General features: G+C 40.4%; 1 protein-coding gene across 1 annotated transcript in view; it reads left to right on the top strand.

The window, feature by feature from the left end:
* The first annotated feature begins 617 nt into the window (after nt 1-617).
* The window catches only part of PLAC9 (placenta-specific 9), a 9,834-nt gene continuing 8,530 nt past the window's right edge, over nt 618-1,921 (top strand). Inside the window, exon 1 of the mRNA XM_009073038.1 lies at nt 618-675. Within this exon, the coding sequence (XP_009071286.1) occupies nt 618-675 (58 nt within the window). The remainder of the gene's footprint in view (nt 676-1,921) is intronic.

The raw sequence follows: 1,921 nt of genomic DNA, 5'->3' as shown, positions 1-1,921 counted from the left end.
CAGATGGCTCCTCAGGAGCTCCTATGATACTGTCCAAACAAAAAGCACCACAGGCAGTTGCTACCTCTCACAACACTGCCACACTTTGTACTGCCCAAGGAAGATGTTTCTGCACTCTTAAAAATAAGCAAATAATGGAAAAATCCCTGTAAGCTCAAAAGATCTAAACTTACTGTGTTTTCCAATGCTCCTGCTTTCCCCGCCCCAGATAAAATCCTACAGGGAAAGCCACATTCAGCACCCCTTCCTCCTCCTTTCTGCTTGCCTTTCCTTGCCCCACTTGCTGTATTTACAGGATAAAAACCCCTTCATCACATACCAGTTGTAGTCTATGTAAATAAATACAAGGGTAAAATAAAATAACTTTTGGGAGCCTGGACCATTGCCAACTTGCCTGGGTAACTGGGCTGTGCATGGAGCTTGAAGGGTGTTTTTTAAAAGGAGGGAAGCAGAAGAGAACAGCTCAAGAATCTTGGCTCAGCCTGGGCATATTTCCGCCTAACTCTGGCTAAACCTCAGCACAAACGGCTGGACAAGGAGTCAATACGAAGCTGGGGAGGGAGGGAGGCTGTGGGCTCTCCACCAGAACTACAGCAGAGCCTAGGGAGGCTGAAACCATGCTTTTCCTTTGGGCAATGGCATTTGTTTTAGTCCTTCAGGAGCAAGATCTTTTAGGTAAGTGATTCCAAACTTGCAAAGCAGGAACTATAGTTTAATCATAGCATGGTCAAAGCTTTTGCATGGGGTGGGAGGGAGAGGCAAACAATTACTTAGTCTATGGGTTTTATATGAAGGTGACACAGGTATGTGTCAAAATTCTGTGGGAATATTGTTTTTAACAGGAAAACTCAATTTTTGTGCTATTAAAGTCTGTCCTGTAGGCATATTGCTTTGGTAGAGATTTTTTTACTTCTCACAAGTGATACTATCACTGTATTTTCAGAAACTTAGAACCTCATTCAGGTGCTGCAGCCATTCTGGTAGCCTTATTAACACACACACAGAAATGAGATTGAAGTTTGAGTTGATTAGAGAAAGATTTTCTTTTATTTAAACCCAAATTTTTAAATTTGCTAGTAGTGGCATGTTTTTCTTTCTTCTGCTTTGGATTACTTATTCCTGAGATTTTGTGACACACAATGCCTTCTCCAAATACTTTGGGATAACAAAGTATAGACACAGAACATCTGATAACTCTGCATCTGAATTTTACTTTCACTAACAAGAGATTAGTGCTGGAATAATCTGTAATCCCATTGTAATGTGACTGAAAGCTGTTTAGTTTGGCTAGTTCAAGGGTTTATAGTCCCCATGTAACCACAAACCTGGCTTCCCAGCCTGCTTCTATTACAATTTTTTCCCTAGCTGAGGCTCAGCTTTATTTACCCTCTGCTCCTACTTCTTGACAACACACAATGGTTGTATTTCAGGGCAGAGTAGTAAGATCCTATTACACATAACATTTCCTGAAAAGCTGTTAGTCCTTTCTGCCCTCAAGTCCTAGTCATTCTCCCTTGCCCTGACTCCCTTCCATCTAACTGGCTTTGTAAAGTCTATGAGTGATAAACTGAAATATCAGTGCCCCAGCAAGAGTACTCTAGCTTGTTTTCACTCTACAAGAATTCACTATTGTCTTGTGAGTTTTGCAAGCGTCACCAAAATAAATGTGAAATTAAGTAAAAATAAAAGAAGGCTGGAAGAATATTTGTGTTTATTCTCAAAAAAAGTATGGTTTTAAGCTGAAATAACTAGCAACATCAGGTATAATCCAGCTAAATAAAATACTACTTGAATAATAACTGCAGTGGAAACTAGTACCCAGTATCATGCCAGGTGGTAGCTACTCAGTCAGTTTACTGTTTCAATGGTGTACTTCATGTAAAATGAGAAATTTTGTGTCTGTCATGGCCAGGGGAGCACC

The sequence above is a fragment of the Acanthisitta chloris genome, unplaced genomic scaffold (genome assembly GCF_000695815.1).
Source record: "Acanthisitta chloris isolate BGI_N310 unplaced genomic scaffold, ASM69581v1 scaffold21330, whole genome shotgun sequence".
Taxonomy (NCBI): Eukaryota; Metazoa; Chordata; class Aves; order Passeriformes; family Acanthisittidae; genus Acanthisitta; species Acanthisitta chloris.
This window is presented reverse-complemented; position numbering and strand designations above follow the sequence as displayed.